The 26535-nt window shown below is 40.3% G+C and overlaps 1 protein-coding gene across 1 annotated transcript in view; it reads left to right on the top strand.

Moving 5' to 3' along the window:
- Positions 1–26535, top strand: part of pde4ba (phosphodiesterase 4B, cAMP-specific a) — a 181419-nt gene that overhangs the window by 10273 nt on the left and 144611 nt on the right. Inside the window, exon 2 of the mRNA XM_047588340.1 lies at positions 16915–17009. Coding sequence (XP_047444296.1) covers positions 16968–17009 — 42 coding nt within the window. The 5' untranslated portion in view covers positions 16915–16967. The remainder of the gene's footprint in view (positions 1–16914; positions 17010–26535) is intronic.

Below are 26535 nucleotides of genomic sequence, written 5' to 3'. Positions count from 1 at the left end.
TTGTCCTCTCTGAGAGCTGTTCCAATTTTATTTTCAATCTGCCCCCGTATCATCCGCGCCAGACATAATGAATGTTGCCTTTTCTATTTGTAGAGGGCGCACCTGCGCTCTGTATTTGCCCCTGCACATGAATGTAATCTAAGATACCAACTGCATTTAGATTTTGCCTGAATAAATGTTTGCTGCTGCCGGTCAGTGTGGATTTCCTCAGTGATTATCTGGTTTAAGGATAATCTCTCGCAGTAGATTTATGGTGTAGCTTAAGTTAATTTTACAGCCTGCCAGTGGCACCGTGCTGCTGCAGTGACCTTGGGTGCTGTGATGCTTTGAGTGCTGATGTAATGCTCACACTGAAAATGCTCAATATTTACCGTGTTAAACATCTTGTGCAACTCCAGAAACATGCTCCTATCAAGGGACCAGTCGCAGCTCTAGTGGCTCGTGTTGCCACGCACATAGTTTCATTTCTGGGGAGGTGCACATTAGGGCTGGGTGGTATACCAGTTTTTGTTTTAATGATATGAATTTTTAATATACCAACATACCGGTGTATTTGATTAATGCTGTGCTGTGAGACACTGTTTCAGACCAGATCAGTGTAGCGCTTCTAAACACACCTGGTGCGTCGTGTGGATGGAAAGGTCTGAAAAATGAAGCGGCAGAACGAGAAGACTTGTGCCAAAAAATGGTGTTGTGTTTTTCTTTTTTTTCTTTTTTTTTTACGGTGACCAGATGCCCCCGATATCTGGGGACAGTCCCCGTTTTGGATGACCTGTCCCCCGGCTAAAGCTGTCCCCGGCGATGTCACAAATTTTAGCTTTTTATGAATGTTTTTATGAAAAAATGTTGCGCGCAGACCACAAATATTACGGTAGCTGGTCACACTGCTATCGACATTGCAGACACAGCAGTTTAAATATGTTTAAATATAAATAAATATGTCAAAATCTATGAAACTCTAATTGTCCTGTTTTTTCATTTAATATTTTTTAACATTTAATTCTTTTTTTTTTTATCTCCGAGCTGTAGGCAGTGCTAACACGGGGCTATAAAAATCTGTTTTACTACTAGTGTCAGATTATTCTCCAACATTTACTCATCATCACATTAAAATAGTCCATCCTTAGTCAATCTACTGCATTAATTCCTCTTTAAACCAGTAGAAAATGTTGTGCTTATGTGTGGGGGAAAAAAAATACCGTAATATACAGTTTTGGTCATATACCACCCAACAAAGAGTCCTAAATTTATACAGAAGCCTAAACCACCTTATAGTTAAAGCAGATATATCTCTAAATGGAACAGCCACCCTCAGTGTTATTAATTACACCTTTTCTTGTTTTGAAAAGTCAAACTGCCCCTTGGTGTAGTTTATTTGACTTGACCACTAATCAATATTCACGTCTTACTTGATTTAATATCTCACTAATCAATCCTGTGGGGAATTGCTCCAGATATTGAGAACCTCAAAGTCTGTTGTTGATAATCCTTCGTAATGATGTGGGAGAAACTTACCTGATACCAGATATCTGGAAACCAGATCAGGTTTGCTGTTAATTTAAAAGGGTCAATATTCAGCCCTGTAGGCTTCAAGGCGAATCTGACACTGGTCACTTTCGGTCTGAGAGCGTGAACATGCAGGTCTATAATCACTGCGGTATCAATACAGGCTTAGTGTCTAGTCACGGTAGGGTTGCTTTGGACTTATTGTAATATTTTAACCACAATCTGCTCATATTTGAAGCACGGTTGTGTATCAAGCAATTCTGTTGGACCGGGCCTCGTTCCAGATTTGGTCCTTGATATTCATAGACAGGATTTCAGATCAGAGCCTGTATCTGGCGTGTGTCCAGTTTCGTGTCCTCAGGATTACTTTTCTGCCTTTTGAAGATGACGTGCCCGCTGAGTTTTTCAGTTTGTGACCTTGAGCGCGTACTGCAGTGGTTAGAATTAAGACCAACACCAGACTGTGGTGCTCTGCTGGAAAATGTTGGACTGAGAGCATCTCGGGCAGTTGAAAACCACACCTGCAGTGATACAGATGGAATGTTTTTGTGAAGTACGAGCTGAACCTGTGTACGAAGCTCTAAATTCACCAGTGGCTAGAAAGAACGAGAATGCAGATACAACGGACGACAGGCGGGACAGGGTCGGGATCAGGGGCTCAGATGTTAGGAGGGAGCTCAACCTCTATCAGCTGCTCCTTCATGTTGAAAGGACCCAACTAATGTGTGTCTGACATTTGACCAGGACCACATCTGGACACCTGCCTGGGGGAGGTATTCTAGGGAAAAGTTAAAAGTGACTGAAAGTCATCTGACAGATCATTGGAGTTAGTTTTTTAAGCATTTTATAAGAGGCGTGAGTAAATAATGTGCGTTTAAACATAACAACTACATTTTTTTCCCAGTTACCCGTGAGTTACATTGGTGCAAAGCAAACATAGGCCTACAAAACAATACGGAGAGCATACACCACTGTAGAAAACTGTTCAGTGAATTTATTATTCCTCCTGACATTTCTCACTCTGCGCATATGGGAGAACCCCAGAGCATACCCTGAATGCACGGAGAGGATTATCTGCATAACCCTGGGTTCCCCGAGGATCTGCTGTAGGAGCTCAATAGGAACACCTGGGACACTCATTCTGGATGAGCAGTGGCGCACGATGACATGAAATGTCTCAAAGCATTTGAGACCTGCCGAATATTGTGTACGTCTCCCGCAGTTTGGCATCTAGTGAATCTGGAGGCCAGGTCAACACCTTGTGCTGTTTTTCATGTTTTTTTCTAAAAGTTTCCCAGTAGAACATTTCATTGTCACAAGATGCTCAGTGTTATTTACTTCTCCTGTCACAATGTTGTGCCTGATCGGTGTGTTTCGAATCGTTAAACCGGCTGATAAGCTCTCCATAATTCTATAATTCAGGTTCCTCTTCGTGCAAACACGGTGTTATTTGTCAGTTAAAAACAGATAGTCCGACAAGCTGTTTCTGTCAGAGTGTCCACTCGGTATGTTTGTTCTGCTGCGATTCTGTGGTTGAGCAGTGGTGTGTGTGTGTGTGTGTATTACAGCTGCGGCAGCCAGGGATTAACCTGTGACAGCAGCATCTGATCGGTGCCATGTGCATTTGCCTGTGTTGGAACCCACGGGATTATGCACACATAAATATCGTGTTTTAAATAGTGTACAGCAGGGGTCTTCAGCTACTCTCTCTTTATGCCCCCAATTAAATTGAAACTACCTGCATAGAATAGTGATGTTGGACTAATCATTCTTTTTTCAATTGTCTCAAGAAGAACTTAAAGCACTTTCTTTTTCATAAGCTGATTTCCCAGAGAGTTTGTCAAGACGGAGTTGCCAGGTAGACATGTGAAATTGGTCTGGCTGACACCAGGGTGCGGAGAGACAAAAAAAAGAAAAGAAAAGAAGAAGAAGAGAGCTTCTATGAAAGGGAACGTACAGAGAATAGAGACTTTGCTCGTTAGGAACTCCCTCAGCACTGCTTTTCTGTCTCATGCTGACGATTTCTGCGAAGGGGAAAATTAAGTCCCCAGACAGACTGAGCCGGTCTCTGGGGCCGGCGCATGAAATGGTGATCACAGGTGTGAAGCTTCTCTGCGGCTGGTTAGAGGCCAAGATTGGGAGGGGAACAAATGTGATTTCAGAGACAGCGACTACATCACTGGAGCCCTGGCGAGTGTTTTATACATTAATAAATAGGCTTAAGTTTACTAATTTGCATTAGTTGCGTATTTTTGCCAGTTAGTTTTGAGTTAATTAGAGTTTGGAAAAAACAGTGAGGTAGAAAAACACAGTTGTACAAAACGTGGGTTCGGTGAATATTTACACTGCTCTGACCTTCCACTCTTTCTCCTGGGATCTTTCTCCGGTACACATCTCATGTGGGAGGCTCTCAGAGGCTGCAGAAGAATGTGAAAAAGTAATGTTCGTATATCAAAAATACCGTATTTTCATTCGTAGTGTAGTCCTGCAAGAGGAAAAGAAAAAATACAATTACTATTCAGTGTTGTTTGGAGTAAAATGTAAGAAGATATTCAGCAAGATGCAAATGATGCTACACTGATCAGGCATAACATTATGACCACTGATAGGAGCAGCCAAATTCACTGATCAACCTGATCAAACACCAAACTGATCAAGTGTCTGCGGGATCTGCTGGGTTCCTCATTACCATGTTTACAGGAATAAATTCTTGGATTTGGTTTGGAGTTGAAAATGGACATCGATCTCCTCTTTGTAATAAAGCCGTCTGACTTCCTCCTTTTTCCTCAAATTAGAATTCCCACAACCTCTAGACTGCTCTGTCACTTGAGTATAAACAGACGTAGCCACGAGGCACTTGCTGAAAGGTTTGTCATTCTTGGAGGACTTTGTAAAATTAAGAAGTGCAGTTGAGCTTTGGCAACTGGTGGCACGTTTCTGTTTTATGAATGAAGCGGCAGTTGCGTCACTGTTACCTCATCCCAGGAGACAAAAGACAACTGAACATACAAAGTTACCAAACTGCCGTTTTTGGAGGCATTTATTCAGATACTACATTAATAAATATGTGAGCTAAATGACGTTTTTTATTCATTTATTATTGTCACTGAGTGCCAGTAATTGCTGCCAATTTTGTGGTGCTCATCTGAAGTAGTACGAGGACATAGTTATCCATGTGGTGACTCCCACTTGAGTCAAAATGTCTTGTTTATTTACTATTACAGGATGGTGAACTCTGAGACATGCACCTATTGAAAGTTGTTTTTTTGGTCTGAGTCACGTAACAAATGTTGTGCTTAAGTTGAAGCTTATATTTTAGCTTGTGTGTTTCATGTGAAGAAGCTGCATCTGCTCATTTCACGCCTTCGCCACTGAGTTGACGCGCATCAAAATTAGTTCATTTGAGTTGAGTGTCTGTTAGTCAATGATATCTCCAAGCCCAACCAGGTGTGAAGAAGTGACATACACTGATCAGGCATAACATTATGACCACCTTATCGCTATTATACAAATCTTCCTTGTGCTTTCAAAACAGTTGTGACTCATCAGAGAGAATGGGCAAAAGATGGCTATTTACCTCTCCCGTCAGTAGTTTTAATGTTGTGGCTGATCGGTACTAAGTCATGTTGTGTGTTGTGTTGCGAGGCGTAGAGGAAGTACTGTCTATCTTCTGATCTTAGCCCTGATTATATTTATTGCCTTTAAGAAAAAAAACCCTGAATATTTGTTGCTCTGACATGTAAAATGTGCTGTAATATCGCACATTTATGCATTAGTGCCACTTTTAACCAGCTTGGACTGAACTATCCCTTAAATCCTTCCAAGCTGCTCCCTCAGTCCACTACGGGACTGTTGGAAGAAACTGATACCACCGAACAGAAAGCCAAAGAATGTTCCTGCTTGGCTAAAACAAAGCCTAGGGATATTTGAAATGGAATAATTTAAAAAGCAGCGAGCAGAGAAAAAGGAACGAACGCTGGCTGAAAGGAAGCTTCCAGCCAGCATTTAATATAAATGAAGATGTTCAGATGTATGTGACGGCCCCATGATCTTCGCTATTCACGGTCTCTCGTTTTCTCTTGTCCTTGTACGTTTAATAAAATCAAATCCTCAATAGCATCTCAAATGTTGTTGTACTAGTGTACCTAACATTATGCCTGTATTAAATATTTGGATTTACAATGCTAAGTTTGCTTCTGAAGAATAGGCTTGCACTGGATTTGCAGCATCTGAGGAGGATTAAACGAAGCCCTGTGCATTTAATATCATGCCGTTCTTCATTATAAGAATAAGAATACCCAACAGTACTTTTTAGAATTTGGTGAGCTGCTTCGTAGTAGCATTACGGCTTTGGTGCAAGCTGTGCGGTAGTCTCTGCACATTTCGAATGCAGGATGATCAAAAAAGCCCCATGAGGTGAAAAATATGTGGAGCATTCTGGATATTTTCAGAAATCATACTGCAGCAATAGTCATGATTTTGGATGAGATGAAACAGCTTTGTTCTCTCTAGGCTCAGCAGTGGTAGATATTACACTATCATAGTCTCAGTTTTATGATTTGACTCCTCAAAAGTGAAGCCAAAGCAAGTAGAGCTCCCCCTGGTGACTGGCTGCGGCAGAGGTCATAAGCTCCACCCCCTCCCTCTGTTAGCGGATGGCAAACTAAAACACTAAAATACACGTCAAATAATTTAATTGAATGGAGGTATTTCTGTCAGTTCAGGTAGTTATTTTTTGGATAAGTTTCATTTTAGTTATTTGACGCTACAGAAACAGAATGTGAAATGACGGCAGCTACCAGTTGCCATAACAACCACTCCATAAAGCGGTCCCGTCTGAGTTGTAAAAAAATAAATTTAAAAGTAAATGCAGTGTATAATTGAACATTTCCTTATAACTGGTGGAGCAAAGCACAGTATTAACTGAGTCTGGAGGAAGTGTGGTCTGGTCATCGATGTCGTGGCTCCACTCTTGGACTGTAATGCCTCATGGCAGTTTCTTCTACTTTATTTTCTAATAATGTAATATCTCGCATAGCTCTTATCCGAGTTATAAACAAATAACTAATTTAATTTCACAAATTTATAATCCCACTAAAGCAAATGTCAGAAGACCATCAGATTTCTGAGGATTGTCTGGGACTATTTCAGACTGTGACATCAAGTAAATAGACGTCAGGTTACTTAAATGTGAACCAGAACATTTGGTTGACTGAGCTGCAGCGGCTCAGATCTCCCACTGAGTCAGTCAGTCAACAGGACGGGCAGGCGGATGCACGTGTGACGGAGGGACAAGAGGAAATGTGACAAAACGTCTTGTCCCGTTTTCCCATGACGTCTGAAACTGCCTCCCTCTGTGATTTTGGACATTGCGTTCCTGCAGAAGCGGAGTCAGACGAATCAGTGAGTGCTTTCAAGTTTTATGACTCTCGTTTTCTGTTTCCTTTATAAAAGCCTAAAATCTCTCAGGATGAAGGTCCTCGCAATTCATCTCAGGCTTCAAGTGGGGACTTATTCAATATTTTACCAAGGCCTCATTTTTCTCTAAAAGAAATGAACGATTCAAGTTGTCTAAACATTACCATGGAAGCATCCGTCATGCATTTGTTGCCTGGAGCTGATAAAAACCTGGAAAACAAATGAAGTATTCTGTCACTGGGTATGTTACAGATCTATTCAGGACTCTAACTGTGAACAGATGAATTCAGTTCTAATGTTTTCTTATGACTTATGAAAATGAATAAAAAGATAAAGAAAGAAAGATGCAGAAATGGCATAATCAGACAACAGTTTATTGAATGTGTAGAGGACAGCAAAATGTTTTAGTTGAAATAATGGATATACCGATCATAACATTATGCCCCACTTCCTAATATTGTGCAGGTCTCCCTTGTGTCTCCAAAACATTTGTCATCAGAGAATGGACATGGATCTTCTGAGGGTGTCCTGTCTGTTAACACAGAGTTGTAGGAGCCTTTGGGTTTTGTATTGCTATAGGGGTGGTGGTCGGGGTGTCTGGTCTGGTCTAGGTGGGTGGTACATGTCTAAGTAACATCCACGCGATGCAAATGTAAAGTTTAGAGGACAGAGTTGATGCTCAACATCAACATAGCATGAAGTCACATGGAAGTCTTTGGAAGTCACATGAAAAAGTTTGTGTTGTGTAACTGTGTGCTCACATCTGCTGCATTTCCCATGTGGCTGCGAGACAAATGGAAGCTCCTGTCTCATGGAGATTCATTTCAGCAAAGCACAACATAATTTAACCTGTCTGCAAATGTTCACTCTGCTGCTGATGGATTGTGACTGATTTTACTCCCGTTCCATTAAGCGCACATTTTCACAGGCACCTCCAGCACTCTGCATTTTTGCTGTATTTCCTTTTTTTTATAGAGTTTTATAGTGAGGGTTTCAAATTTCCACACCTGTATGTCATAATGCTGTTAATTAGGAAAAAGTAATGCCAATTAGGATGCACGCCGTTCTTCTTGTACGTAGCGTGCCCCCTCCCCTGAGGTTACATCGCTAATCTGCGTTTGTCGACCGCTTTCTGCATCTGCGCCGCCGAGCACGCTTTTCAGATCTGCTCTGAAACCCAAGTTTCATCCGAACCCACTAATTATCTGCCGATGGTGAGAAGTGGAACTGATTGTCGTGCCCACAGGGATGCCTCGCCGCTTATAATTTCCTCTATGAATCACATATTCGAGACATATTTTTTAATGAATTTACTAATTGGGTTTATTCAAGCACTCGTTGTAATGAGCCCAACAATTGTCAGACAAAATAATATAAAATGCCTCTCCAAATAACTCATAATAAAGAGTAGCATCTTTAAAACATAAAAGCCTGGCTGCTCTCGCTGCACATTATGTTTAAATCAGGCCAAAGAGAAGGAACTGATTATAATAATACTGCAGATGCAACAAATGCATTTCTTTTGGGAGAAATTGTCATTTAGAATCACAAGACAATGAAATGTACTTCAAATCCTTGATATTTGTACATAGGTTATTTATTCATTTGTACACGTGGCCTTGAGTCATCCTGGAAATTAACTTCTTCCTCAAGTGGAGTCTCTGCCTAAGTACACAGCGTTTTACCTACGCACGTAGCCAAAACCGGTGTGAGCTGTTTATCCTTATGCGCTTGTCAGTTTGACTCACTCTGTAAATACGCCACCGAAACACTGTGTTTCTCTAAACCTCCTTGATTAACCCTTCCTCGATGTGTTCCACTTTTATTGATCCAAAAAGATGAATTAAACATTGTGGAGATGGAAAAACAGTCAGAAATATTAAATATCCACAATATTATTGTAATAAGATGTTGTGGCAGACCAAAAACGATAACAGAAATGTGACTTCACAGATTCTCTCCCTCTCACTGCATTAAGATGGTGTTATGTTATGGCGGTAGTGGTTTTATAGTGGTTTATAATAATAACTTATGGTTTATAATAATAGATCCTCAGGGCTTTAACTTTGTCCGGTCCGTTCAGGCTGAAACATCCATCTGCATCAAGGGCATGAACTGTCTAAGCATGTAACCGGATGAATACTGCAAGGCCTCTCCAAATGGCAACATGACCCTGTCGGCCTAATACAAGAATAGTTCTGCATTCGGATGAAGTTGCTTTAGGACAGTGAGCGGTTACTGCCGTGTCAGTTGTTTTCATTGTGAAACCGCGTGGCTGTCCAGTGGCAAAGATAACAAAGGCGCGGTTTTATTGAATGCTCACGGATCTCTGCTGATGAATTTGATTCAGTTTAAGATGATTCAACTTGACGCCGCAGCTTAACATGTGACTGTTTCATCTTCAGAAGGACGAGGCAAGAAGGTCTTTTCAGTTTTTACTGGGTTTTACTGGTGTCGCAGTTAAATGAATGATATGAATGACAAAAGAATACAGGAAAATGGCCTGTGAGCATCTTCAGCCTAAAATCCTGACAAAGTGGCAACAGTAAAACCTGCCGTTGCATTATGCTAATCATGTCCTAAATTCTGAGCAACAATCTGCTCTGAGCAGTGTGAGAAGATGTGTTTGTCTGTGTGTGTCTCTACGTGTGTGTGTTGCAACAGATGTCTACCGCGTGCCAAGCGGAGTCGGGGTCGTTTGGGTCGCAAAGGTCGAGCTGTCCTGACCTTTTTGGGAGATCATGCAGTCACCGTTGACCTTTGCATGAACTGCCAGATGGCTGCCAAACTATTTCCTCATTTTTAAATATTCAGAACTGTGCAATAATAAAAAAGCCGGAGTAGTTCACTTGGCTGAGTGTCTCCATGGGGATGCTGCTACCGCAACTGTTACAAAAACATGCACTGATCTCCTGCTAGCTTATTAGCATTGCAGCTAACGTAGCACCATTTAATTTGGTATGTGCTTAAAGCTATGTGTTCTCAATCATGCATAGCTTTTCATTCGAGATTTTGGCTTCAAAACATCTCTTTAGAGCAGGTGTCGGCAACCCGCGGCTCCAGAGCCGTGGCGAGCAGTGAGGAGCAAGGATGCTGATCAAAGACGTTCACTTTTTCACACTAACTGCTTCAGAAAAACGGTAATTGTTCACTCAGTAATGAACGTTTAGGAGTTTCGCAACAACTGAATGACATTGAATGCCGCACCACTCACACTCATCGTCGTAACATAAAAAAAAAACACTTAACTCCCACAGTGCATTGCAGCGCATATACTCCGTGCTATGGATTATTTAAGTCAAATGTAATTTGTTTTAGTTCGTTAGTTTTTGAAATATATATATATATAATTCTAAATTTGACTTTATGGTGATCTTGTAACATTAAAATAAAATGTGTTTAATTTTTTTGTCGCTCACAATATACGTCACGACTGCCGATGTGCGACACCCGCCGGCATGTCCAGCCCGCTATTTATTGAACTTTTACACCGCAGGTAAGCCAACCATGGATAAATCCCTGTTATGTATGCATAAATACAGTTTTGTTTTCTCTGTAGCAGTTCTTTCATTTCATAAATGCAACGCAATATATATTTTTTTTATACATAGCATAGAGGTAAAAAAAAAAAAAAAAAACGACAAATGCAGTGTTATCTTCATTTTAGATGTCAAATGGGTTTTGTGGCAGTGTTTTCTTTTCTACGGGAAACGGATCCAAATGGCTCTTTGAGTGTTGAAGGTTGCCGACCCCTGCTTTAGAGCATAAGTCTTCAATAGGACGTCCCCGACCCCTAGGGGGTCCGCGGGGGTACTGCAGTGGGGTCACACAATCTTTGGTTGATTGGTCATTTTTTGGACATTTGTTTAAAAATTTTCCCCACAAATTGAAATTTCTTTAAATAACATTTTCAGCCATACAGACATCGTTTCGCACAGAGCATCACACTAGGCTTGTCAATCTAAGCCTCCTCAGTAGGACCCACCCCTGTTGTTGCTGAGCCAGTCACGACATCACATAACCTCTTCAGCCTCTTTAGTTCCCAGATGAAATCCCAGATACAGTATGTTTATGTTTATATATGTCAGGTATGTTTATGTTTACGTTAGTTGCACAGCCACCCTACTGTTGCAAACGTTTGAATTAAAAAAAATATTGGAATTATTGCAATAGCTTAATATGGAAAAGATGATGAGATAGTTAGCCAAATCTAATTAATTAGATCTCTTCTCCTTAATCGATGAAAAGCCACAGATTCTCTTTTTGGCTTCGATTAAATGTTCTTCCTCAAGTTAAATGGGTTAATGGCATGTATTTTGGATTCCATGCCAGATGTTTCCAATTTTGACTCTAAGCCACCAAACTTACTCTGCCCTGTCACTCATCCTTTAGTCCAAAGCCAAGCATCACTATTCCCAGTGAGTGCAAAGAGAGTCCAAAAAATATATTCCTCTTATGTCTTATTTGCATAACAAGTTTGAAATATACACCTTTGTCCTCTGCCCATCTCTCCCCCACTTGTCATGCTGACTAAGAAGCAATCTGCAGCTCCTGTTTTGTGAATGAGAAACTCTTCTCATGAAATAAATGAAAACGCCTTCTCCTTCCAGCTTCATTTATGCCTCAATTGAAGTTCACCTCCTTATCTCTCCATGTACTTGGGGTCAGAGAAGGTGCATATATTAGCACTTTGGGTCTTTCAGCGACTGCCTGAATGAGCTCATTAGAAAGCGCCCAGTAACTGTGGATTCAGACTTATCCTCTGCTTTTCAATGACGAGCGTCAGGGGAATTAACGTGGGCCTAACCTTTAAGGCTAACCATTATATGGCCTTTTTTCTTATTTTTGGTAATATGAGTTAATATTGAGAGTAAAACATTATACTTAAGGGACAGAAGCAAAATCACAATTTGTGGAGGCAAGAGAGATAATTTGAAAGCATCAAGTGATGAGCTGAGGGGTGCGTGCCGGCTGCTGATGAGCGTGTGCGGTGAGGGAGATGTTGCGCATGCATGATCGTGTGTGGGATGTGTGCCTGCGCTTCGGCTCGCTTTCATTTGATTGTTGTTACTCACCCAGCTGTGGGGTGTGTGACAAGATTAGCATTGTGTTTTGTAAGAATATCATGTGCAGACTTACAAAGTAGTCAGACAGCAGCAGTGCTTTTCACACGAGGTTGTGTAATGTCATTACACAAAACGGTATATATAATACGATATACTAGCAGTGGGTTAAAAGCAAAGGTCATTTTATTTTCAGTTTGCTGGTTAAGTTGATAGATGGCAGTAATTTTATGTTAGGCACCGATCAGGACGTAACATTATGACCACCCTCCTAATATTGTGCAAAGCAGTTGTGACTCATCAGAGAAAGGACATGGGCCTCTGTTTATCATCCCATCTGGTGAGTTTGGAGGCCAGGTCAACACCTTGTGCTGTTTTTTTATAAGTTAGTTATTCATAAAGTGTGTGTGTGTTGATGTTATTTACTTCTTTTTAAATGATGATCTGACTATGACCTGACCACGTCAGTATCAGCACTGGTAGTAGGAACTATTTAATATCTACGCCAACTACAGTCCAGTTGTGTTAGGACTCAAACAACTGTGTTTAAGTCGCTACAGGTGATCTTCTTTTTTTGCTGGAGCTGCAAGTCGCATTAAGTGTGGTACTGTGGTCAAGCTTCTGCAGTTTTTTTCCCGCCTGGCTTTTTTTTTGGCTTTGCAGGTTACGCTTGTCGTCACACGTCGGTGGAAAACTAGAATGAGCAGCTATGATTGCGCTTCACATTTTTTTTTTTTTGTGTCTGTTCTGACTTATTTTTTTAACACTCAATTCAATTCTTGACATCTCAGACAAAGGTGAATAGCACACCGATCAGCCACGACGTTAAAACCGCTGACAGGGGAGAAGTGAATAACATCGGCCGTTTTGTGACAATTCGATGTTCTGCAGGGAAACGCGTTTACGTGCACTTAAGTTGTTCACTTAGAATCCAGTTAGAGCGGCTGCTTTTGAGTTCTTTTAGGGGAGGCTCACTATCCCACACTTTGAAAAAACCTGCCCTACAGTGATGAAAAAGTCTGTACATGGTTTACAGCAGACTTTTAGTGCAAAAGAGTACTTATGATAATATTGATATTTGCATCTAGTTCTGCTGCTCACATTTAATTTTTTGTTGGATTGATTTAGTCCTTTGACTAGATCAGTAGACTTTCATAGTTAAAATCTGGAACAGCTGTTCACCTACATGGTTGTGTTCTCCTTATTTTGCCTAATTAAAACTCACCTGGGGAGAAGGTTACACCTCTGTCATTCTTAATGGTTCCAATTAGTTTGGGTTTTGTGACTTCCTGTCATTCCAGCACATCTCCACTTAATGTCATATCCAGAATATCTCAATTACCGGTTTCTCTGCAGTAAATGGTCTTCACCATCCACCATCGCCACTTGTTACTTGATGACGTGGAAGGTGTTGTATAATCGGTGAAACTTGAAGGTGACTTTTAAGGTATTAATATGGCAAGTGACTCATTAATTAAATTCATGGACTTTACTTTTGATCAGACCCTAGATTAAAGCATTTCAGCTCTAGAAGAGTTTAATTTACCTCCAATCTTCAAAGCAGATCATTCACGGAGCCTGGTCAGTTACTGATCCGAAGCGGCATCTCACTCATAGCTTGAATTTGAAGCTATTCGTGTTCAAATGGGAGGAAAGGTGTAGGAATTACGGCTGTTCCTGTCTCCTGTTTTCAGGGGCAGAGAAGTGTCAAAGTATAAAAATGGTTGTAATTTCTGTCTTCCGCTTTGGATGTGGACACCCTCAAATTAAAGCTGAGAGACTGCATTGGAAGCTGCCTTTTTTTGCTAGCACTCTGAAGCCCTTCTCTCTCCGTTAAATCAAATGGCATTAACTTTCCACAGCAACCTTTAATTTGTACAAACCAAACTTCTGAATGCTTAATAATTTGTGCCTCATGAAAAAAAAACACATTTTAGGACATTTTTCCTCATTAATGATAAAAGCTATTAATTTACCTGTTCCTCCATTAATATAAATGTTAATTTCCATTACCTGCCTTGCCTGACCCGTGGGTTAACTGCCTGTGTCTGTGAATTTAATTGCACTGTGTGCATCACTATCACAATGTCGAAGCAATTACTACTTATTCTATTTGGTTAAAGCTATATATTCTGAAACACTTTTTTGATACATAATCCTGTTTTTCTAATTTGTCCTTTTGTTGTTTTTATATTACATTGATCATGTTTGTTCTGCAGGTTTCTGTGCTATGATTTTTCAGAAGTACACTATGCATGCATCTATTGACTGAAAACCGTACACGGGAGCTGCTATTTTCGCTTTGTTGCAACAAGAGGATGCTACAGTTCGTCTTTTCTTGTCGCGTTGCCTGTCAGCAGTTTAATTTATGCACCATCCAGCCAGACAGCCAAGCAGCTGCTGATGATTTAGCAGCCTAATATTTCACTTCCCCGTGCCGTTCTCAACAAATGCTTCCACAAATAAATCAGTTCTTTAATTCATATTTGCATGCGATCCTGCACAAAAACCGACAGAATATTAGAACCCTTCTCTTCTTTATCTTACACTGGGGTCCTGAGACTAGATTTCTTTTGTGCATGTGTCAAATTTACACCGGTTGGCGGTAACATTATGACAGCTGGCTGGAGAAGTAAATAACTCTTTTTCAGATTTTAAACCCAGCATTCGTGTGGATGTGGCCATGCACGACCTATAAAGACCAGATCAATCACCCGCACCCCATAGCAGTGACACTCCTCGGTGGCAGCAGCCGAGCAGCCCAGCAGGATACAGTCTGGCACTCAAAACCGTTTAGGAACAACTCGGAAAAAACTGCACAAGGTGTTGACATGGCCTTCAAATTCACTAGATCCCAAACTGATCAAGTATCAGTATCAACTTCCTGTTACCAAACACCACATGACTCCCTCAGAAGGCCCATGTCCACCCTCTGATGAGTCACAACTGTTTTGCAGTGTGACCTGCACAATATTAAGAAGGTGGTCATGATGTTATGCCTGATCCGTGTACATAGCATATCTGCCACGCTTCTAGCCCTAATTAACATTCATGACCCCATTACACCAGTTTCAGCCTCCTCACACGAGACCTCAGTGCGGCATGTTTGATGATGAGATTGATTTTATGATCTTACTGATTACCTTTAAGGTTCTCAGTTGACTCGCTCTTTGCTATTTGTCAGTATGGACCTGGTTTAAAATCCACTCTCCTCTCTAAACTAGAGGATACAGAGCCTCCGGACCATGGGAAATGCTGTTTGCTATGACCATTTAAAACTTTTTTGTTGTCTGCCTAAGTTTATCCGATTAGTTTTTCCTATTTCACATATTGCTCCTCTTTTTTGTCTCGGCAAGTTCATAATGAATGTTTTATTTGATGCTGTGGGTGAAACACCTTGTAATAGAATTGAGAAGTGCATTATTATAATGCTCTATAGTCGTGCTTGTACGGCGGCGGTGCAGATCTAATTCCTCTCCAATCAAGCTCTTATAGCTGAACCATTTTTTCTTTTCTGCACGAACTATCTCTCGCTGGCATGGGGGAGCCATAGACAAGAGAAACAAAACAAAAATGAGTTCAACACGGGAGTGATCACGTTGTCCGTGCACAGAGACACGCTCTCAGTCAGTCTGTTATTTTTATGGGGCCTTCAAGAATATGTCGCACATTATAGCAAACCAGTACATCTTAGGGGGATTGTGGCATGTCGTGCAGCAGCGTTATTGCATTGATGTATCTCCCTCAGAGGAGCAATACTGAAGGCAAGTCTGTTTTGCGATGCGAGTCCTTTGCTCTGTTGTTTTGTCATAGATGAGAAAATTAGTGAGAGAAGCACCTTCATAATTATAACATTGATGTATAGGGAGGAGCATGTATGCATAAGGACCAAGTGTAACAAAAAGGATGAAATGGTGGAATAGGAAATAGAAAAAACTGGACTGTGGAATATTTAGGGTAAGGTAGGGTCTAGGGTTAGTTTTGTTAGCTCCTTAGTCTAGCGATGAAATGTAGCATTTAAGTAACAACAGTGATTGTCTGTAAATAAGTTCACTTTTGATCATCTATACCTTAGACTGTATAAAAATATGGACCGCCCCGCCCACACCTCTGCTCACATTTTCATTTAATTAATGCTATGCTCTGCTTTGATTTCCACCTACACAGCCGTTCGGGTCCAAGTGTTTGGCCTGGTGGCTTGTAGTGATTATGATGTCACATCCTGTTTTGTAGCATCAAATAACTAAAACAAAACTTATCCAAAAAATTGACACGTGAGCATGCATCAACATTATATTAACCACTTGTCAAATGAATTTGACCCAAGTCTCATCCACTAAGATGTAGGGACTGGAGCTTATGACCTACTCTGCAGCCAGTCACCAGGGGGAGCTCTACTTGCTTTTGAGGAGCAGTACTGCCGTCCATCTTTATTTACAACCTATCATTTAGGCTAATTTTGGCTCAGGTACTACATACAGTCCAGTTTGTTCTCAACGCCCACTAATATAACAGCACAAAAACCTATAAATAATGACAACTCCAGATTTTTTCCTTTTTTCATGCTAAAAGTATATTATGAACATGTTTATATTTAATGAATTATCCTGTTCCAAAATATTCCTTAAGAAAAATAAGTGCAATTTCAGCAAATTGTTGCCAACTGCTGTTTTGTTCTGGGTCTCAGTCCGCAACCAAAACAGTGCACCTCTAGTGGACAAATTAGGAATAGCATTTTTCTTGGACAATTGTAATTAATGTCTACTATGTAATTGTTGCACTTGACAAATTCATCTCTCCGTCCACAGTGGTGGAACGGGAATGGTTTTTGCCCCGGGGTTGTATGTTTGACACCGCTGCCATAAACAAACCTGTAAAATAACCTTCTTTTCTTTCTTTTTTTTTTTTTTACGTTTGTGTTTCCCAGGTTTGTATGTGAAGCTTCTGTGACTGGACAGCACGGGAGATTGTCGAGGAAAGATGAGGAAGAGCAGGAGTGTTCTCACAGTGTCTCCCAACAATGTAAGTCACCGGTTACGCAATGTACTTTCCATGTACAGGACATTTATCAAACAACTTCTGACAGCACAGTTTTTATTTACCCTGCTGTAAAGAAAGAACCACTGTTGACAGTGTTTGTGATGAGATCCAGCGTTCCTTTATTTCACTCTTCTTCAATTAGAAAGATGCAGAACAGCTCTCTCTTCATTTCTGGAAGAGTGAGGATCATGAACAGTTGTGAGGCATTCAGGAGAGCGCTGAGGCAGGACAGAGGGTACAGGATGGTACATTTTGTTCTCAATGCTCTCAGTTTTTGCCGCTTTGTGTCGGCCTCCCTGTGATTTGATGGCTTCTGTCTGCTCTGACTGTCGTTCTCTGCTTCCACCATGACTCACTTCTCCAAACTTTCTCTTTTGTTGTCTGTGTAGCTCCCGCCATGTGCTCCGCTCTCCCGTTGTTTCCGTCTCTGATCTTTCCTTCTTCACTCCGGCTCACAGATGTTATATATGTGAACTGATGGCATGTTTACATCCTGCAGGGTTGACTATTTGCACATATTTCATGAGTATTTCATATTTCCGAGTTGAGTTGACAAGATGGCCGTCCCGTGTGTAAACAGTGATTAGAAGCTCCTGTAATAGTCCGTTTGTTAGCCCTTCTGATTAGTTTTGTTGCATTAAATCAGTCGTACAGACGGTATTATTCAACATACATACATTGAAATGCTGTTACAGTGTATTTTAGGTTTTTCATGTGTTATATGGTAACTACAAGTCCATGTCATGCTAACAATGGCTAAAAATACTACCATGGTAAAACCAAAACAGTCAAACACCATCATGGCAAATTGTGATTAATAGTGTATTTTTTTTTATATTTAAATTAGGCAAATTAAAACTTTGGAATATTTTTATAAATTTCTGCCTTGTGTGGTCGTGTAGATTTCGTTACTGTAAATAATTATAGTAAATAGACTTAAATAACCTAAATTTTGTAGCAACATTATAGCAATAATATCAAGTTGTTTTTTTTAAAAAAAAATTTAATTTCACTCTGCACTCACAAAATGTTAATACTGAACACACCAAGTTTCCACCAAGTTATATTCGGACAAGACAAGAGCTTTCATGGGCGCGGCCATCTTGTTTTCCGACCTCTGTAACCAGAATGCCGATAACTCAGGTGCGCACCAACAATACTTCTACACCACTTTCTTAAATACAGGAACAAATGCAGGTCGATGATGATGGGCCACAGTGAAAGTACCTTTTAAAGTGTTTATCACCGCACTCCGTCCTCTTAGAATTAAATGTAAACCTCTTTTGCAAATCACATTTATATGTAGGACACAGGCTCATGTTTAGCCCCTTTACATTTTATGCAACGTGCTTATACAGTATAGATATGCAGGTCCATTTTGCAGGGGCTGTGGGTGTTGTTTTTTTTTTTTTTTTCTTAAACAGACCCTAGCTGAAAGTGTGGGTGTGCATTACTCAGTCTTTCACTCTCTCTCCCCCTCCATGTTAGCTTCAGCTATGTGTGCTTTACTGCTTCATTTGATTTTGTTTGCCCTGTTTCCACTCTCTGTTTACTCTCTCTACCCTTTAACCTTGACTTGTAGCTGTTGTCTTGGGTTCGTGTTCTTGTTGAGCTTTCAGCATCTGCCAAAAATACAACCAGTTACTGTGATTCAGTTGTGCGTTTTTCAAGCAGTGGATCAGAAACAAACAAAAAAAAAAAAAAAAAAAAAAATTAAGGCCAGACTATTCCTAGAGCAGCTCCCAGGCCCCTGAGGCACGGACTCATCCTCGGCTGTGTTGCTGTGGTCTGCGCTCCTAAAGTCAACACAGCTTTTGGTGTCCATCTTGGCGACCACATCAGTGCACAGGGACGGGCTTTGGATAATGGCGCCTGGGTTTGTAGACATTGTCATAATGGTAGTGGTTGAAAATTGTAATTTAATGTCAGAGGAATATGAGCATGGACAAATGAATGGCTAGGAATTTGCTCTCCGCTTTGCAGCTGTAGCAGTTGAGTAAATTTACAATATCACACCTGATAAAGGTAACGGCACAGAGCGTACACAGACTCCAGAAATGTAGCTACGTGCCATGACAGACCGCAAGAGCTGTGATTGGTCCGCTGTTTCCAGCTGCTTCTCCGTCTCCACAATTTTCAAATTGATTTTTTTGGATCAATAAATATAGAACAATACAACGTTTGTAAGACTCATCTTCGGTGAAATTCCGGAAAATGTTTCAGTCGCTAGTAGAAAAATTAAGATAGCTCAGTTGCTGCTTCTATGTCCCACAGTTTTCCAAAAGAGCCTTAAATGTCATGAATGAGTTTTGAATTCAGTCTTCACTAGCCTAGCAAAGAGACTATGAGAGGCGACGATTGAACGTGTGCATTCAATAAACATCTGCACAAGCACAAATCATCCTTTACTATTCTGTTAATTAGTCACTTTCATATGTGTGTGTGTATGTGTGTGTGTGTGTGTGTGTGTGTGTGTTCGTCTGATAGGCTGGCTATTACCATCTGCTTATAACCTTCTCACATCCAGCATTGCACTTTACGCCTCATTTGATAAGGTGCAAGATTTTCCTTTTCTTTTAATTAAAATAAGCCTGTTTTTCTGAACCTTGCACATTCAGGGTTCAGATATTGAAAAGCAAACAAAAAGCAAATTCACTGAAGGTTCCTAATACACGATGTTTGAGTGGTTATGAGAGAATTCGTCTTTTTTTTTCTCTTTTTTTTATGAGCATGTGTGTTTAGCCATGTACAACAAAGCCAATGTGTTAACCGTGTAGGTTCACTTTCAGTGAAAGTGCTTCCTGAATCAATGAGGTTAAGTGTGTTGAGGTAGGACGCGCTTATTGGATTTTAGTTGGTTTAGCTGGCGATGCTTAGCCGGGATTAGATCTGCTTGTTAAGTGTGCACAGATATGCCAGTGAGTGTTTGCGTTAATGCTTTGTCCCATCGAGAAAATGACATTTGGATTGGATTGCTGTGTTGGGCTGTATTTGTGTGCTTGTGTAGGTGATTAACATCTGTTATGCACAAGGGAGTGTATTTGACTCCAGTCTCAATATGGTATCCGTGTGTGTCATTGGTGTGGACACTTTAACTGATATATCAGTTCCCCCCCCCCAGACCTAATGACCTTATTCCCATGCGTGTCACAGCAAACTAGCTGCGATCTGATCAGCGTCTCTCCGGCTTTGTACGTGTGCATGGATGGGCTCCGGTACTCAAATGTTCTTAAATGCACGCCACCATTTGCATGTGACTGTGCATATTTTATGCGTTTTGAATTCATTCCACAACATTTTCTGTATGTGTGCATGCACATATTTGAAGATGATCTGAGTACTTCTTTTTGCCCGTGCACTTTTCTCTCTCATCAAGTCATTCTGCACCCTGTAAATACACTGAATACCTAAAGTGTCTTTGAAATAATGTCATTAACTATGTTTTTTAATTCAAAATATGATGCATTTAAATGCAATAACTAAAAAAGTATGAATGTATAGTATTTTAATTTGTGTGCTCATTTTGAATGACTTGAATGACTGAATATACTTTTAGAGATGCTGTCGCCATGTTGCACTGATTAATTATTAAGCAAGATTTGTGAATGATGGACTCATGCACCCGTCATTTCAAAGCCACATTTGAAATGATATAACTCCTAAAATGTCAAATCTGATTTTCAAGTTTGCGCCTAATGATCTAAAGCCATGGTGTGGAAACAGTGAAGCTTGCATCTCCTCAGTTCATGGTGTTGACATGGCTTCTTCATGTGCTTCCCTGCAGACTTTCACCAGAGCATGTCTTGAAGTTCGTTTTTCATAAATACATGATTTTAATATCAGGTTTTATTTTATCTGTCATGACCAGAACTAGAAGTGGGTAGCACAATGTTACTGTTTCATTTACTTTTAAAAAAAAGTTTACTTCTAAGAGTAGTTTTGCTGCTTTTACTTGAGTAGATTTGTGAAGAAGACATCCGTCGTCTGTCTCCAACATCTCCCAAAATGCTTAGCGCATAGTTCGAGGGTCCTGTGAGGATTTCCCTGGAGTTCGGCACTTGTGTTTCTCATGAAGTATTACTGGCAAAAAACAAACTTTTTCTTGTTTTCAGCCCTAGGAACTTCTCGTGTAGTATGTAACAAGCTTTACTCTGCTACGCCGAACTTGATTCATTATATTTATTTTTATTGTTTTTATTTTCATTTATTCTACACATTAGATAGGCCAGTGCTAACATAAAAAGCTCTGAGTAATACCAAATGAAGAGCTATTGGTTTGGGAGCCCTAAGAGCTCTTATAGGGGAGCTGAGCCAAAACTGTCAAATCTTTGCAAAAAGCTGGACCTCCCATCACTAACATAGAGACGCCGACAGTGGATCTACCACATGACTGCGTTACATCTCTGCTACCTGTGAACAGTTTATGTAGTCATGTGTAGAAAAAATCAGATTTAGAAATCTGTGTTTCTTGTGCCTTAATTTGATATTTTGATAGTTTTGTTATTTATCCTTATTATTGTTTTTTTATTTCCATATTTGGAAGTACCAATATTTGCACATTTTTTCTTTATTTTTGTCTGTCTGATTACACCACTTCTAAAAAAATTAAAAAAAAATCAGATATTTGAATCAAACAGTACTCAAGTAGTCTTTACAACACTTTTACTTTTACTCGAGTAATCCAAAAAAGCGTTGAATAAGGTCAGCTGGACTTGTAGAATTTTACTCAAGTAATATTATTTTTAGTAACACTACTCTAGCCACCGTCTGCAAGCCACTGATAAATTGTGTTTTCATGGTGATAATGATATCAGATCAGGAAAAAAGGTACATTTTAAAAAGACATTAACAAATGGTTAATGTATGGAGGTTTGTTTGCAGGTTTTGTTTTCATCTTTCCTTTTCTCCCAGATCACACTTAACCTCCCTTGTTGTTTCTCCCCGTCAGTTTTTCTGTTGTCTTTCAGCTTTTTTTTCCTCTTCCTGTGCTGTGCACTGCTCTCTCGACCTCTCCCCATCCTGGCTGTTGGTCTTGTATTTGCAGAGAGCGTGGGTCAGATGGAGCATCTGTTCATTCTCCACTTAGATTGCCTTGGAAGATGATGTTTGGATTTTAGCGAACAATACTTCTCCCGTCTTCCTGTCCGTTCATTCTTCTCTCCCTTGACCTTTTTCTACATCTGTCCTTACATACAGTGTAATCCTTCTTCAACCTCTCTCACCTCTTGCTTTTTGAGTCTTAACAGGAAGGAGTGATGATTGTTACCACAACATCATTAGTGTTTCTCCTGTGAAATCTTATGAACTGTGATCTTTTGTTCTCTACTTGTTGGTCTGGCACAGTTTTGCACTCATGCCGTAGCCTTCGCTGTTACACACTCAGTGTAAAAACACATAACACTTAACACAAGTCAAGTTAATTGAGCTCATAGATCTCTTTAATTCCCTCACCTCCCCTCTATGTTGATCCTGAAAGTGAAAGGTCCTTCACAGGAAGAGACTTGCAGCGATGTAGTGACAAGAGACTATAAAATGTTACTGCAGTTCAACTTGTTTCTCTTTCACAGAAATGTTTGGCGTCAGAAATATCCCACCTAGGTAACGGCAACCTGGAACGTCCCGTAGCGACTGTTGGCTGTAAAGCAAAAAAAATGAATAAAATAAATCGAGACAATTGGACAATGTCAATAAGTTTATGTGCATTCTTTGAGCAAAACTATTTCGCATATTTATAATATGTATATAGACTCCTATCCAAGCTATTTTTACCTGTATTAAGTAACCTAGTGTAAACAGTGAATTCTAATGGAATAGTTTTATTGTCTTACACCTCGTTGTGCATAGAAGCTTCTACTTTGCTTTGATAACAGAGCTGGTATAGTGTTGAGCGTATCAGTGGACCTGGGTTTGAGTCCCAGTATGTTGCTGAACCTAGACCTGGCCAACTGCAGCAGTTTCAGTTGTGTCTTTATTTAGATTAAGGAAATTTGCCCCCATCCATGATGGACATCCTTTAGTCAATTGGACAAAGCCTGTATAGATGCATTGCTGTTTGTCTGTAGTGACAGATAAATTTGTGAATCATGAAACTTATGTTATACAATGTTATACTTTCTAAAAATGGACCCCAGGGGTGGAATCTACAGTGAAAAGACAATAGGATCCAAGATAGACCCTTGAGGAACACCACAGCAAAATGGAGACGCTGTTGAGGAATACTGCCCTCGCTGGACAGAGAAACTCCCGTTTGATAAATAGGATCAGAACCATTTCAGAGCTGTCCCTTCAATGCCTACACACAAGTTGAGACGTGACATCAATCACGTCGAAGGCAGCAGTGAGGTCCAATGATCGCCGATCATGATCAGTCAGGATTTTGTTTTTCTGACCGCATTTCTTCCTCGAACACTATCCTTCTAGTTTTTAATAATTCTTTTGGACAGTTCTCAACACAACTTTAGTAGCTTCTGCTTCAATCTCCTGCATGTCAATGATTTGATCCTTCTCAATCAGATTAACATATTTTTTCAGAGGTTACACTGGATGTTTCTTTTGACATGGTTGTTTAAGAAATGAGAAGCTTCTCATTGCATCAGTTGGGGTTAAGAAACTTGTTGCCAACTTGTTGAAAGATGCACTAAAAGGAGGCTCGTACCTATTTGCTTAATTAAATCCTGGTGACAACCTTTTTTTTTTTTTTTGGTCAGGCAGTGTAGTTTAAGCAAATCTATAAGTGAACAGATGGATTCCATCTGATCTCAGACTGTTTCTCCTTATTTGTTACGTCTCCTTGTCGTTCCCCGTCTCGCCTAAAATATAAACTGTTCGTGCAAACGTACAAAATAAATGAACCAGTAGTAATCTGAACATGGCCTTCGGCGAATAGCACCCAGCATTTTTTTTTTTTTTTTCCTTTCTCCAACAACCTAAATTTATCACGCGTCACACATTTTTGTCGTGGAGGGGGGAAAGTAGGCAATTTGTTTTATCTCTTGTCTGAGACACAGGGTTCAGGCTATTTCACAGTGATAAAGAAAAAGATGAGGATAAAAGAAAGAGACGAGAGCTAATAATTCACCAACAGTTTTATTAATATCCTTTTCCCTGTCAGCCTCAGAGGAATATTTCATCACTTTCAGGCGTCTATAAATCCAACCGAATGCTATCGGTCCTCAAATGGCTTTTGATTCAAAGACAACAACGCTGTCTCCGTTTATGCGTGGAAACACAGAAAACATTTCTTCAAGCATTTTTCTATTGTTATATCTTCTAATTGTACTGTTTCGCCCATTAACATGCATGATTACAAAATTCAAGGTTGGGAGGAATTCAGTGGATTCATCCTAAATAGATGATCCATAAAATTTGGCCAAAATACCTTTAGCTGCAAACCATAAGATATACTTTTTTTTTTTTTTTGCATGCACACATTGTTTTTTTCTCCTCTTTAGAAAATACACAGCGCTGTACAATACAAGATGCATGTGCATGTTGCTCCAAGCTACCCTTGGCTGTATATAAAATATGTCTTATTTCATACAATACTAATGAGTCTCTTTCAGCTGCACTCCTCCCATCCTCCCTCCCTCCTTCTCACATCCATATTACTCATCTCCGATACCCTCAGCTGTTCCTGCCTTCCTCCGTTGGACCTTTCCCCCCCTCTCTCTGTCCCCTTACCGCCACCCCTCGCCTGTCTTCTCTCGCTCCCACTCCTTCCTCCTTCTCTATAACTGATTTGAAGCAGGTGTTGCGTCCTCGGCTCATCTCTTCACATCCTCCCTGTTGTTTTGTTGCCTCGGTGTCAAAGTGGCAAGAGTAGTGCAGAGGGAGTTGTGTGTCGGCGGGGGCGAGTGAGAAATGGGCAGGATGCCAAGGATGCAGTCAGATAAAACTCACAGTGACACCGATACAGCGCACGGTTAAGAAAGCAGGTATTTGAAGAGCAGTGGTGGGTTTATTGTCCCTGTAGCACAGTGGGAAAGCAAAGGTTAGTTTTGTCCTCGACTGGTGCTAATAAGTGAAACAAAATAAGTGAAAGATGTTGTAAAAAGTATTTCCTGAATAAATATTTAAACTCATAGATATAACCTGTGGCTGTAATTGGTTATTTGACTTCAACCTTTATACTCACTAATTGATAGATAAGACTGGATTAGTCTATTATACATTTTTTGATTTGTATCTTATCTGGATGAGGTTCATGTTCATTACATGCGAAAACTCAGTTTTTATTTTAATGTCCATATTGGACACCAGAGTTAAGTGTTGGATGGGCTCAGCTGTTTTTACCTACAACTATACAACAACCTGCTTCACTTCAGTCCAGTAGCCGGTGGTAGTACAGAAGACAATGCAACAGAGATAAACCCATTTACACCAATTAGACATAACATTATGACCACCTTCCTAATATTGTGTAGGTCTCCCTTGTTGCCTCCAAAACAAGTTGTGACTTGAATGGACATCTGAGGGTGTCCTGTGGTGTCTGGAAACAGAATGTTGTTAGTGGAGGGTTTTTGGGTCCTGTGTGATCATCCCACAGATACTTGATCATTTTTTTTGGGATCTAGTGAATTTGAACGGCAGTTCAACACCTTGCACTGTTCTTCATGTTTTTTTTTTGTTTTTTTTTTAGCTGTTTCTAAACCGTTTTTGTGTGTAAGGTTGCACCCTGCATCCTTCAAAAAAGTTGCTATTCCCTGGAAAAAGTTCCTGTGGTGGAAAAGTGACTCAAGTTACTCCACGCTTTGATGCGGGTGGATGATCGGCATGATGCATTTAATATAAAAGACATTTCCATGGCCGTAACCTTATTTGTGTGCTTGTTGTGTACGTGCTATGAGGAAGCATCCAAACCATGATCTTTCCCTAAACCTAATAAAGTGACTTTTGGCATCTATCCCTCCACTAATCCTTTCCTGTGGTCATTTAAGGTGGAGCCGTTACAGATAGAGAAGACACATTGCTAAATGAAGCCACAGTGGACTGTCCTGTGGAGCTTTTGTCGTGTTATAAAGACATGATCCTGCTCCCTCCTTTGTTTCTTTTTGTAAACACAGGTGACTTTGTGTTTTTCTGTAGAGGATCGTCATAAATCATGAGGCACCAGAAGGTTGTTTAAGGTTGCTACAGGAAAAATTGGCCTATGCTGTCGCTTTTTTTTTTTTTTTCCTGGCGAGGAATCCCAAAAGATCATAATAAATGTGTGTTGTGTGAGTTGGTATAAATTTAGTGTTGTTTTTTTAGAGCGCTAAGGTACATTATTGTCCCAGCAGTCAGGTCACAAGGTCTGGGACTCTGTGGTTTTTATATGTGCGCTCAGGGAGGTGAATACACAGTGTTGTCATTTGTAGGATCTGTGAGAGAGTAATGTGTGTGTGTGTGTGTGTGTGTGTGTGTGTGTGAGAGTGTGTGTGAGAGAGTGTGTGTGAGAGTGATCCCAGGGAAATTACAAAAAAAAAAAAAAAAAGAGGCCATGGAGGTTGTGCTGCAAATGGGCTAATGG

Source organism: Mugil cephalus, chromosome 6 (genome assembly GCF_022458985.1).
Source record: "Mugil cephalus isolate CIBA_MC_2020 chromosome 6, CIBA_Mcephalus_1.1, whole genome shotgun sequence".
Lineage (NCBI taxonomy): Eukaryota > Metazoa > Chordata > Actinopteri > Mugiliformes > Mugilidae > Mugil > Mugil cephalus.
Note: the sequence above shows the minus strand (reverse complement) of the source record. Positions and strands in the feature narration are given on the sequence as shown.